Genomic DNA, 13,555 nt, shown 5'->3' with positions numbered 1-13,555 from the left:
CATCAATCTATGACCAGTCAGTTCAAGAGTCAGGAGGAAAGGAGTAGGGCTAGACACTCTAAGCTGATGGGCATGTTCAGATCTTGGAGCATGGGTCATCCTTAGCCACCTCCCCAGTAGACATAGTTTATTTTTCATTTGACTTGTACTGGCCTTCGTGTTAAACATTTGATCTACTAGTATTACAGTTCTCTATTTCAGTACTTCAGTTATAATGTTTAAATAATTATTTCAATTAGGACTATGTTTTTTTAATTTTTAAACATTCATATTTTCAAATCTATTATTACTTAGTTTTTTAAAATTATTTTAAAAAGTTAATTTTAAATTTTGAAAAACTTAGTTTTAAATTTTGAACTTCAAAAGTAAGAACGAATGTTTTAGCCTTAGTCTAGATTTCTACCCTAGAAATCATGTACCTATAGATCTAGGTTGATGCATCTCACAAAGTACACTAAATAACTTGATTGTGTATTGTGAAAGCTAAAATGGTATGAGATGCATAAGGTTCTAGCCTAAGTTCCATATGCTTAAGTCTGTGTATCGAACCAAAGCTTGGGCTATAAATACAAACTATGAATCAAGTTAAGTGTTCCTACTTAGTATAAGCTAACTGGAATGATACACTTAAACTTGACCAACTTGGTCAAGCTACTATCTTCTAATAGTCTGCTAAAACCTAAGTTGGACATGTGCCCAAAGAGGATATTTGTTTTTTTGTCTAAGTATTTTTTAACATACTTGAACTCACACTTATATTTTTAAATGTACTTATTTTTTATTATGTCAAAGGGGGAGAGATACGTATTTTAATTTTAATTCAAAATATTTTTTAAAATAAGTATAAAATTTTTTCAAAGTTAAAAAGGACTTGAATGGTTTTGCATCAAGTTGATTAAAACTAAATCATGTCAAATTCAGGGGGAGAGAAGAAATAAAATTTTAAAGATTTGTTTTACCCAAATACAGATTCAAGGGGAATCCTAGAAACAGGAGGAGTTGATTATTGATACATGTTTTATTACTTGCATTAATCAATCATTTTCTTTCATTATAAAATATTTTTTTCTTAACTTGAAACTTGGATTGTCAAAAAAAAGAAGATTGTTGGTGCAGGGAGTACCAGATGATCGAATCTTTATTTTGATGATGGCAAAAGGTTCAAGTGTGTGATATTTACTAATGAGCTGATTTAAGTGTGCAAGTAACATAGGAAAGTCCTAGTTGCGACTAGGCATAGAAAAGCCCTAGTGGAGACTAAGCAGTGGAAGTCCTGGCTGGAGGCTGGGCATACCTAATCTGGAGGATTAGGTGGGAAGACTTGATCTGGAGGATTAGGCAAGGAAGTCCTAGTTAAGAGGACTAGGCAAGAAGACTTGACAGATTGAGTACACTAGGTGGAAGACTAGGCAGGTCAGGTGGACCAGATGTCTAGCGGTGGAAATCCTGGGGATCAAGAATTGAGGCTAAGCAGAAGTCCAATAAGTTTGGAGGACTTGGTTGGCAACAGGTAAATTCTTCCGAGTGGAGTTGGTGAGGGAGCGTTCCTGGTAAGGGGAACAGTAGGTGTCGATTTGACCTAGGATTTCACTAGAAATTCAAAGTCAAGACCAAAATAGTTGGTTAAACTGTTACACTTTCCTGTTAGATTTTACTTTGTGCTAACTTGTAATGCAGAAAAGGAGGGACTGGAACTTTATGTTCCGAGCACCCTTATCTGGATCCAAGCGATCGAACCTCCAAGCGCTCGGATTGATTCTAGGTGATTGGACGTCAACAGAATGGGGCCAACAAAGTAGTGAGGTGGCTGTAGGGATCTGCATGCGCCTAAAAACAATTTTAGTCGCATAAACGCAGCGGAAAAAAGATCCCTCTAGAGATCCATGCGAAAATCATACTCGTTTTACCGATTCTATCTATTGGAATCGAGGTTACCTTCGATGCGAGCCCTTTGCAATCCCGACAGCAACTCTTGCCTTCAAAGGTTGACGGATTTGAGCACAATCAGTGTGTTCGCGCCTCCACGGTATCCACACGAACACTGAGATGGAGAGGAACCAGATTGTGGTGCTAGCCACAATGCTAGGTTTGGCCAAGAGGTAGAAAAGAAGAGGAAGAAGACCAAGATCCTTCTCTTAAGAGTCTCTCACTCCTTTTTATATCCAACCATGGAATATGAAGAGTTTTTGGCTTTTGGGATTCCATGGAATTAATACCTTTATTAATCCCATGCATGTCATGCATGATGATCATGCAACCCTCTTAATGATGCTCATGCAATCTTCTTAATGATGAGGGAATTAATACCCTATTAATCTCATGCATGATGATCATGCAACCCTCTTAATGGATTCGATTTGACTTGAGTCCAACTCGAGTTTCACTCAATCCGAATTGACTTGAGTCCAACTCGAATCTAATTCAATGAGTCTACCTTGAGTCCCACTCAATGAGTCTAATCTACATTAGACTCAATCCAATGGCCTAATGATCCATCACATGAACCATCTCCAAATCACATGTCCTAAGTGTGTGACCCAATAGGTTCTCGTAACGTTGACAATGTCTTTAAAACCATTTTAGAGACATAAGCAATGAGCAGCAACTAGCAATACATCATTGCTACCCAAGTGACGAGAATGTCGAGATCCAACACAACCTTTCCGTGATTACTATCTTGTATGACTCAGTCCTTCTATCCTTGATATCTAGATTGATCAATGAGGCATAGACCGTGTCATCCTCTTATCAATCATGAATTTCTTGATTTCCAAGTAGACTACTCAATCAAATAAGCTCAATATCTCATATTGACTTATTCGAGCATGATCATGCATTTTTGCAGCCCTACTCTATCAAGGGACTCATAGATATCACTTCCGTCATATGGAAGGGATAGATCTCATCTACATCACTCACATCCCTCCGCATAATTTATTGCATACCCAGTGATCGCTTTTATAGTCACCCTGTTACGGGTGACGTTTGATGAAACCAAAGTATACAACTTATTATGTAGGGAACTGTAATGACTTCAGGTCTAAGGACTATTCATACTAATAGTCACATGAGAATGCTTATGACACTCATATAACGATCCATGAAACATTCTCATGGCGAGTCAATTCAGTACATAGTCTCTAATATGTACCCATGTGTCAACGTGATATCACATATCCATGACTTGTGAGATTAAGTCATCAATTGACCTACATGCTAGTCTCAACGCATTAATATTGTCCTTGCATATTAATGCTCGACTAGGAATAGATAAGAGTAGTGTTCTATATATGTCTACAGACTCTCACTATCAATTCTACCAATCGATATGCTGTAGACAAGAATCTACTACTCAAGGACACTATTATATTTATTCATATAGCACGGATAAGAAATAAGTATAATAAGCAAACCTTGCCTTTATTAATGAATATGATACATATGTTCCCTAAACAACCATCTCATGATTGACACTAAGGGCTGACACTAACAGTGGCAGAGTCCTAGTAGTCAGGATACCTCGGCTTCCAAGCGCCCGGAGTGGTTCTAGGCGCTCCGATCTGGATAAGGTATTGCGGAGTCAAGGTTGATCCGGAACCTCCACGTCAGTATAAAAGCGCTCGAAAAGGGATGTAGACATCCGAAAGTGCCAAGTCAGCAGCGTCGATAGTGGATCGACGGACAGCATAGAGGCACCCTGAAAGGCTTCCAAGCGCCCGAATACCCTAATAAAAGAGCCTCGAGGGAGAGCCCTTGAAACATCATTCTACAATCAAGCGATGTCTGCATGCGAAGCTTCAACTAGGAACGTCGTCATCACACCGAAGAGCTGCATCAAAATTCACGATCATCACTCTGTCGGTATATTTACTTTGTGCTTAATTTCATTAGGTCGGTATATTTGTTACCGGTCCTATACTTTTGTCAATCACTAACTCTCTTTCATAAAAGAGAAATTATATAGTTGATTGTCCGTAAAAAACGATCCTTTGATCGTGGACCTTAGAATAGCAACCTGTGACTGTGAACCAAGTAAATTCCTGTGTTTGTTTTTCTTTTCCGTTACCTTCTCTATTTCTATTATCGCAAGGATTTATAAATTTTATACGAATTGTGAAAACGCAACGAAAGCGCTATTCACCCCCCTTAGCGCTATTCACCCCCTCTAGCGCTTCCAACGATCCTATATTTAAAACGTACTAATCTCAACAGAATCAATGACGTTCATGCTTATCAATTACTTAACTAAAGATAATTTTAATACATTCATAATTGCACATGTAGAGATGCTTACAAGTTATGATTCAATCCCAAATTCTCTGATGCTATGAATCATATTACGGACATTAAATAAATAAATTCAAAATCTAATCAAAAAAATGTGCACTTAAATAGTAAATTTTTATTTATCAAATAAATAATATAATTATAAAATAATTACTTTAGAATCCCTCTCAAATATAATAATATACAAATTTGAAGTAGGAATATCCTGTTCATCTCCAAGACAGCATAACCCAAGCAACACATTCACATTCCTTCATAAGCCCATTTTATATCCTAGTCATATGTAAATGCAGCTCAAAATGTCTCAACAATTCAGTACTTGCATAAATAGCACCCGATGAATCACTAACAGCAAGAAGGCTCAACGAATCTTTGGATAAGATTCAATTGCCACTCTGAGAATTCTCCAACTTTGACCATAGCTCATATCTTCTGAAAAAAAATCCCTAAAACCAAATGGCCATACAAATTGATGGGGTTTCATATAGTTCAGCTTCCGGAAGAGTCAACCTGGCTCCAAAGCATCTCTGCATAAACTCTCTCTTCGTCGTTCTCCTCATTGGGAAAGATAGGTTCCTCGAACATTTCCTCCTCTGCAAGGAAATCCTTATCTTCCACAGCATCTTCTGGTAAAGAATCATGTGGCAGAGACTGAAGAGTAGCTTCAGCCAAGGCTTCACGCATGGCCTGTGATGTTGCAGGCCTATCTTCATCTTTGTATATCGGTGCAGGCATCACAAACGGAAGAATAATATCCTTAAGATTAAAGTTATTGACACCATCTCTTATGGAATGGTCAGTTGGGGGAACAATCAGGATAATTCCAAGCTCATAGTTACAGATATGCAATTTTGTAGTAGTAGAAGCTTCAGAAATCTTTGATTTGGATGAAGGTAGCAAGGTATGTCCCCAAGCAGCAGGACTGAAGTTGTGTGATCCAACATATATCCAGCCAAATGTGGTCATTCCATTTCCTGACAGGAATTGTCTCTGGGCTACCTGTAACAACTCACACTCAGTAACAGACAACAGATATATAGAAATACAAAAAAACAGACGCAAATTCATATCCAGTGAGAGTACCTTGACATGCATTGGGTACCCTCTTCTTTCACATGGATGAGGAACAGCATCATGAAATATACCAGCAATTTTTAGCCTTTGCCAAGTTTTCTGGGTAACAGCAGCAATTCAGTGTCAAAAAACTTTAGTCAAGCTGCAAAATCATTCCTCATATTACAGCTTGGAACAGTAACAAAGCCACTAAAATCAGTGGCAATAGCAAGAAGGGTAGCATGACTAAGCAAACCACATGTAGACAACAAGATGTCACATGGCCCAATTAAGTACCTCGGAGAAACAATCATGGTGAGAGGTCCAAGGTTGGAAAAAGAATATAAAAGGTCCAAAATACAATTGTACTGTTGATGAAGACAATAAAATGGTTTTACCTCTGAAAGTGAAAGTAAGTGTCTGGACCCCTGGATGCCACAGTGCCCATTTTTAACTCGTTCAATGGTAGGGAACAAGATCTTAATAGATGGTCGCTTTAGTTCATTAGCTATACTCCAGTGACCCCACTGGAAAGATTAAAAAAAAATATCAAAATGAAAAATGGAAGACAACAGAAGAAAAAACAAAACAGCTCAATAAAGAGACAAGAGAATAGGCACTTCAGGATCAGATTCCTCAGAATCAGGGTAGTGACAAGATTTTTTCCCAGCTGCAGCTGCAAAAGCAGAAAAAAAGGGCAAATCGACTGAAGCTCCAATTGAGGATGCACCTTTACAACATAACAAAATGATAGTGAGATGAGGCATTATCTATTATATAACTTAAAAATCAGCTAATACGTCTCACCATACACAAAATCAACCTCTAGTGACTCGGGCCACCTATATTGAGACAAGACCTATTGTGAAGAAAAATTTACATAAGCTAGAAGCCATTAATTCTGTAATTTGGAGGAAAAGGAATATGTTGTCTAAGAACTAAAAGCAACTGAAATATCCAGGTAATAAAGTGACAGAAAATTCATCTAGCCTCTATCTTATCAAAAAATAAAATAAAACCAAAAAGTTGATTTATAACAAGCAGTTCCATTTTCTGCAACTTCTCCATTTATTATGGCATGCTGATAATTGTGGATTATTTTCCGTCACTAACAGTTGATCGCCAGCACTGGAATAATCATAATAGATTGAGAGAGGGTTGTAATTGTCAGCCATATTGTTGTAACCAAAGATTCAAAAAGCATATGGCGGCAGATGCAGTATGCGAGGACATGTGCAGTTAGTAATAAAATATGTATAGCAATAACATAATTTACTATATACAAATAAAGTATATTGTTCAACACCATCCAATTCATACATCTACATAGAAAGTTATATGTCAGTCATAAAATACGAAATACATAAAATATAAAATCAATATTAATAAAAAATGTAGAAAAGAAGATATACACAAGTAGCATGCATATAATTAATACTTAGTGTTTAGCATTTGCAAAGCAAATTTCTAAGTTCTTACAGCTTACAAGCTATCAAATAAGGTAGCTTAGGGTTAAATCAATTTGGTGCAATTTAAATTGCTCCAAATGAACCAAATATGGGTTTTTCAACTGCATATATGGCCTCGCTATATTTGATCATTTCGTGGTTCCCTTAAATCTCCCATTGTGGTTGCATATATCAGCCATTTTTTAAACCATGAATAGGATATCTCAATAAACAATGTTATGTATCACTTATGACAACCTTGTAACTATCTTGACATATTATTGTGATTGTATGTCTCATTTGTATCATTTGATACTGCAAGGATTTATTTATGCATGCATGACTATATGTCAATGTACCAAATGGTATCTAAAGGATATTCAAGTTGGATGGATGAGAAATACTCAGAAGAGTTTCATATCTAAAATTCAATGACAAAGAGGGTTTTTTTTAACAGAAAGAGTTTCAAATACCATATCTAATATTCAGTGACAAAGAGAACTTTTTTAACAGGACATGGCTGAAATACAAGGAGACTGATGAAGATACAATTTCATGAGAGATAAGTTGAATGGTTAAGATAGAGAACTTACAAATTTTGTGGCTAGTGTATGCTGCTTAAATATTTTCAATAATAGTTGTATAATCAACCATGCATCAAAGGATAAAGTGTGGGCAATCTAGAATGGCATGTAGAAAAAAATTGGTATTATAAAATTTAGAATAGGAAGGTTATAAGATTAAGATACAATAGAATGGTCTTTCATAGAGCTTGACGGATGGAAAAAACCCACATAGTTGAGACTTGCAATTACTTTTAAGGGTAATTGTTATGACAAACTGTTTCAGCCTGTGAAGATATTGACTGTAAACTTCAATTGAAGAGTAGCCGATTAAAAGTTGTTGGTTGGCACAAGAAATGTATCTACTTGTTTCATGTGCAAAGACTGATTCAGCCTATGAAGATATTGACCATTAGTTTCAATTGAAGAGTAGCATAAGTACATACCACTATACAAGAAAGGTACGGAAAAAATTGTTGGTTAGCACATGAAATGTATATGCTTGTTTGATGTGCAAATTAGGAGTACAAAAAAAATGCTGGTCAGAAAGGAACAAGCTTTTGTAACAAGAATTTTTTACGAGATGAAACAGGGTTGCAAAATTTGCCCCCCAACTGTTATATGGGTTTGAATATTCTTTTTCATAGTAGGTTAAAAACGGTTATCTAGCTTAACAATTAATATCTTAAAATTGCAATCTATCAGTGACTCAAGGTTTCTGAAGTTCCTTTGTTTCTTCATATTAAATTATATCATGAGTATTTTCTCCAAGCTAAGCCTTAGGATTGAGATCTTCAAGTACCATTACTATAGTGACATATAAAACCTTGCATTAAGTCAATCTTCCTCTTCCATTATTAATATCCAGCAAAATTCAGTCTTAATATAATATTAAAGTCTGACTGCAAGCTTCCAAGCACCTATTTATACCTCTCTTAAGCGCCAAAGTCCAAGACGCCTCTGCAAAGATGCAACAAGCAAGCACAAAGAAACAAAATGCTCAGGAGTGATCAAATTTGGCATTTCAGTAAATCTTGGCCCCTGTATTTCATGACATTCACAGCATCGAAGGGAAAAATTAGAATCAATTGAGGTGATGAAACTGACTTTCCCTAAAAACACACTATATCAATATTGCATGCCTAAAATTGTGCCAAAAAATAATCCCACTTGCCTTTGAGACATTAATCAATAGTTGTATTTTTGTGCTTCTTTCACCAATTGCAGCTGTGATGACTTCTTTAGGGTAGATGAAGGCTGAAAAACTGAAGAATCCAGTGTCACTGAGAGGAGACACCCACCTTGCAACATCTCTAGGTAGAAAACCAAGTTGCATGAAATCTGTTGAAGAAAATGGGAATGGTTAGACATTATTGCCACTAAACACCAAGATGCTAATGAAATTAAATAGAAATATCTCATAACCCTACTTGATATCAGAATAGTACAATAATCATTTACCTCCTTCACAATGTTCATCTAAATCTGCAGCAACAACTATGCTTACAGCATTATCATCCGCCTGTATATTTGTAATCCTTTTCAAGAGAACTTCTACAGTTCCACTTGCACTCTCCGAGCATCTTCTTAAAAGTGAAGCTAGAAACTTTAACTGACCACCATTTGGGTCAAAAGAAGCATGGAACCGATAGTGTAAACCAACAACAGTTGTTTGAACTGATCCAAGAAGGTTTGCAGCTGAAGTTTTACATTGTTTGATCTGTTTGGCCTACAACAAATGCTAGTTTCAGCAATTAAAGAAGAGAAAACAGAATACTGCACTACTGGGAGAGGTCATTTTTGATAAAGGCACCATGAAACAAAAAGTACAGATTGAGAGTCTTCATTAATAGATTAAACCTGAACAAACACAATGGCAATGCCAATTACATAGGAAAAGAGGTGAAGAGGCCGAAACAAATAGCAAAAGCACAACACAAGAACAAGAAAGATATTGAGAAATCCTATTCCTATTGTTTGCATACAGTGTCAATTAGGGAAAATTATTTGATATACAAGGAGGCATAGAGCATTTGCATCTCCAAGGAGAGATAAACATACAAAGTAAATAATGAAACAACAGCATGCATGCCTTCGGTCAAGAGTGTCAGAGGTACGTCATATCTCATTATGCTGCTATAAAGATATAAAAAAAGCTAACTTCAAAATCTTTTATCCACAAGAAGTTGAACACAAAAAAAACACCTGGAGCGTGCTATTCCATTGGAAAAGCTCAAATTTAGGAGTGTAGAGTCCACAATGACAAACAAGTTTGAAAGTACTCCATATAATCAAGAAGAGTTATTAGGTATCATGTATTTACAAACTATGAGAAGATTTCCAATATTACTAATTTTGTTACAAAAATATACTTTAGGAAAGCACCATAAACATACTTAAGAAGAATGATAGAAATATATATCATATATGCATGTATCGGATATGGCAAGCAATTCCATGTTCTCATAGTTTCCTATTAATCAACCGAACACGATAAAGAGGATATTCCTGTGTTTTTTTCTCCATGTAGTCTTTCATAATTTCATAGGACAAGTACTTTACCTATCTTACATTTATCTAGAACATCATTAGTCCCATCTGAGAAATCAACGTGTGATAATAGATTCACATGACAGTGTGACATAGACTTAGGCTAAGATGTCCTACAATTTACTCACCGACAAGCAATAATTAGCCTCAAGATTACAAGGGCTTGAAGAATGGATCCCAGGTACTGAAGCAACGAGGTGACATGTAGCTTCTTCAAAGTCATACTTTGACAACTCGTTAATCCAGTGTGCTTGACTGGGCACATCAACAAGTAGAGATGCTAGAAACCCAGCTAGTTGAGCAGCAAAGTCAGTTTTCAGTTCTGTTTCTTCAAAGAAAGCTGAATAATCAGGAGTAGCTCTACAAGGAAAATCTTGCCACCAAACAGTGTTTGTTATACAGTCCCACTGTCAAGATAAACCTACTTATAAATACAAATATTTTTGCATAAAAATATTGTAAAGAGCAAATGCAAATTTGCAAAGTAAAAGCCAAGCAAATTATTTATCATACTGAGATTGCTATGCATAGACTACATCAGGATTTACAAATTCTTTGAGAAAGGCCCCAAAATCATTTGAACATTTGATTCAAATATGGTAGGTTAAGTTGGTGGTCTAATCAAGGCTGAGACTTCAATTACACTTTTAGTTCAGACAAAAGGCTCAATTGATATTCCTCTTCAATACAAGCAATTCACATGGTAGGTCAAGCATGATTTGTGGAGCTTGGCTAGCTCGCATATGCATCAACAGCCTGTCTGGGAAACTTTATGGAAGATTTTTTATTACAATTCTACCCTCTAGACTTGCAGATCACTACCCTCTTCTTCTTAGAGTGGAGTCTCACCAACAACTTGGTCCCAAGGTTTTCAAATTTATGAATAACTGGCTCCATCGATCTGACTTCCCTTGGGTGGTCTTGAACTAGAACCCTAGGGTCGCAGTTGGGAAAATTTTCTTGTCTTGAAATAGTAAGTGTTGGGACCTCCGGGCTTCCTCAAGGAAGTGGGTAAAAGTGGTGTGCCACCAGATCTCTAGCTGTGAAGCATTTGCACGAGTTGGGCTAGTTAAAATTGAAGCAAAGGAACTCTTCAAACCCATTCAAAGTCATTTCTTGCTTTGCTGAGTTAGACGAAATTTTGCAAGGCAAAGCAAAACACTTGTGACAAAGGACAATAATTAGATGGCTAAAGATAGGAGCTAGATACTTTTAAAAGATAACAAATGGTTGCAAGAAGAGGAATTCCTTTCAGTCTCTCTCGCATGGGGACAAGAGGATTATGAAGGAGACTAGTATCCTTATTACTATATCTGACCACTTATCAAATCAAATGAGATCTACTTTAGTGCCTACTCTTAAGCCCAACCACATTCTACTCCAAGTTTCCCTAGATCAACATTTTTTTGCTGGTCTAAAGATCCCTTTCATAGTAGGAGATTCTCATGGATGGTTATCAGGAGCTTAGGGAAGTTTAAAAGGACAAGACCTAGTGGGTTTAAGCTTGAATTCTTATTATTCATGTAGGACACAATTAAATCCAATGTTATGTTGCTATTTGATGCCTTTCACAAGGAGATCAAGTTCTCAATATTCAAACTACTTTTGTTTGGCTCTTCTCCTGAAGATAAGAGCACCGAATGCATTCAACTTTTGACCTATAGCACTTGAGAACTTTCATTAAGTTCTCAAGTGCATTCCAATATGTATGGTCTATGAATTACCCTATAAAAGTCAATGTAATAAAGTATCAAAATTTAATAAATAATAACTATAAAATAAAATAATAAAAAATTAAAGTGAAATAAATATTAAGGAGTTTAGGTTTAACAAAAACTAAGAAGATCGACTCCAGAACAAATTTTGTTAGGAGCTCCATTGTGAAATTTAGTCTTAATCATTAATGGAGAAGCCATAAAAATTAGGAACAACTGAACCTGTGACTGAAGGCACTGGAATTCCATCCTGTTCAATTTTTCCTAGACAAAAAAAAATTGTACAAAGACAGAACCTTTCCAAGCAACCCACACGTTCGATCAGACATGTGCTTGATCGATCAAGCAAGTTCTTGACCAATCGAAGCACACCTTGATCGAAGCATAAGATCATTGGCCTCTTGTGTTGGTATTCAGGATCTATACGAAGAAAATAACTACGCAGCAGAAATTAAACTAGTTGTACCTTTCTTCTTGAGATTGTATGGATGATTGTTTGTACCCGAAGACCTCTTGATTTTTTGTTGTATTCCTCTCCTCTTCTTGGACATCTTGTGGGTGACGATCTACCAAGAGAATAACCACCCACCTTGCTTTCCTTTCTTCCAAACCGATGGCCACAAGGGAAGGACCTATGGTTGAGGCACCACCTCCTCCTCTTCCTCTCTTCTTCTCTTCCTCTCTTCCTCTCCTCTCCAAGCCGCCACCTTCCTCTCCTTTCTTCTTGGCGCCGGCCCTAAGATGAGAAGAAGGGCGCCGGCCCTAGCAAGGAGAAGAAGCAAGACAAGGGGCGCCGACCCTAGGAGAAGAGAAGCAATGTAAGAGGAGCTTGGGCGCTGGCCCTAAAGGAAGGAATAGGGGAACTTGGGCGCCGGCCCTAGGGGAAGAGAATAGGAGAATTATATGTTCCTATAACACCGCCCCTTCTCCTCCTTTTATAGCCTTGCCGCCCTAGGGAGTTTAGAAAAAAATAACAGAATTAACGGAATTCTGTTGGGGTGGATACGAGGTTTTATATAGAGGCTACAACAAGGACCTAGAGGAGGAATTGGTTTAGGCCTCCTGATGGGCTTGGGCTTCCATGTTCGGCCCGAACATCCAACTCAAGTCCATCAATAATAACTCATACCACTAAAGGGTTATATTGAACTACCACACCAATCCCATATTACAATATGGGCTCATTCTTATTAAGAGTGCATTAATCTCCTTCTGTTTAAGATATCGTATATTCGTTAATTAAATGAGTTACTGACAACTCAATTAATTAACTTTTAATTCCAAGAGTAGTACCACTCAACTTTATTATCATGCCGGACTAAGTCCACCTGCAGGATTTACATGATAATCCTTATGAGCTCCTCAAGGGGACATCATCAGCATAAATAATTAGGACACAGATTCCTTCTATAATCAACAACACACTATATACATAGCATTATCTCCCAACTCATCAGACCTATTGATTTAACGAATAAATCTCACCTATTGATAAGTTAAAGAAATAAATACTAAGTATACGTGCTTGTTATTATATAGAGATTAAGAGAACGCACATCCATAATAACAGAGATCTTGTTCTTTTATATAGTCAGTATAAAAAGAACAACCTCAAACGATCCTGCTCAATACACACAAAGTGTACTAGTATAATTTTATAGTCAAGATAAACTAATACCAATTACACTACAACCGTTCCAATGGTTTGTCCCAATCCATCTTGGTTGTGAGCTACTATTTATAATTTATAAGGAACTAATAACATGATCTTTTGTGTGGCACCACACACCATGTTATCTACAATATAAATTAAGTGGATATCTGCATTAACATATATAAGAAATACAAAATGCAAACATTTGACTAATGTGATTCTTATTTCAAAATATTTCAAAATAGATTTTATACAAAAACTAGGCTTATAGTATACATCCTAACA

The 13,555-nt window shown here is 36.6% G+C and overlaps 1 protein-coding gene across 1 annotated transcript; it reads right to left on the bottom strand.

Moving 5' to 3' along the window:
* Positions 1 to 4,490: 4,490 nt before the first annotated feature.
* LOC141829966 (uncharacterized) lies at positions 4,491 to 10,308 on the bottom strand (the record flags this gene model as incomplete). The annotated part of the gene is given in 9 exon segments (XM_074717427.1): positions 4,491 to 5,286; positions 5,371 to 5,460; positions 5,739 to 5,867; positions 5,961 to 6,070; positions 6,148 to 6,199; positions 8,282 to 8,392; positions 8,526 to 8,692; positions 8,813 to 9,080; positions 10,030 to 10,308. Coding segments are annotated over 9 exon segments (1,716 nt in total), but the record flags the coding sequence as incomplete, so codon positions are not given.
* Between the last annotated feature and the right edge of the window lie 3,247 nt (positions 10,309 to 13,555).

Source organism: Curcuma longa, chromosome 5, assembly GCF_044706935.1.
Source record: "Curcuma longa cultivar G26 ecotype Majalengka, Jawa Barat chromosome 5, ITB_CL_G26_1.1, whole genome shotgun sequence".
Classification (NCBI taxonomy): domain Eukaryota; kingdom Viridiplantae; phylum Streptophyta; class Magnoliopsida; order Zingiberales; family Zingiberaceae; genus Curcuma; species Curcuma longa.
This window is presented reverse-complemented; position numbering and strand designations above follow the sequence as displayed.